Source organism: Galeopterus variegatus, unplaced genomic scaffold (assembly GCF_000696425.1).
Source record: "Galeopterus variegatus unplaced genomic scaffold, G_variegatus-3.0.2 Scaffold5988, whole genome shotgun sequence".
Lineage (NCBI taxonomy): Eukaryota > Metazoa > Chordata > Mammalia > Dermoptera > Cynocephalidae > Galeopterus > Galeopterus variegatus.
In genome coordinates, this window is record NW_007732099.1 from 1 (window position 1) to 431 (window position 431).

Sequence of the window (431 nt, forward strand, 5' to 3'; positions counted from 1 at the left end):
ACACCAAGCCCACGTCTTGGTCACACTTCACCACCTGGCCCAGCTTGTCGATGCTCACCTCGGGGTGGGTCACCGCTCGGCACTGCAGCCGCGTGATTTCTTCGGGCCGGTGACAGATTTTTTCTCCACTCCTGATGATGTTGCCGTAGGTTTCATTATCTCCACTGTCGGGTCCAGAGGACGGGAAGTCCACGTCAAACCACCTTGTCCAGGAGCACTGCAACTGGCAGCCTCTGGTCGTGGAGGGGGATTGAGTTGTCTCAGGTGTAGGAACATTGCTGGGGCTGGTCGTAGACATAGAGGTAGTGCCGGTGATGGGGACAGGGCTATGTGTAGCTACAGGACTGGAGGATGTGCTGGTTGTAGAAGAAGAGGTTGTGCTGGTTGTCAGTGGAGAGGTCGGGCTACTCGTAGGAGCAGAGGTTGTGCTG

At 56.8% G+C, this 431-nt stretch overlaps 1 protein-coding gene across 1 annotated transcript in view; it reads right to left on the reverse strand.

Moving 5' to 3' along the window:
* Nucleotides 1–4: 4 nt before the first annotated feature.
* The window catches only part of LOC103605693 (mucin-5AC-like), a gene marked incomplete at its 3' end in the record, with an annotated part of 22,403 nt that continues 21,976 nt past the window's right edge, over nucleotides 5–431 (reverse strand). Inside the window, exon 32 of the mRNA XM_008590320.1 lies at nucleotides 5–425. Coding sequence (XP_008588542.1) covers nucleotides 5–425 — 421 coding nt within the window. The remainder of the gene's footprint in view (nucleotides 426–431) is intronic.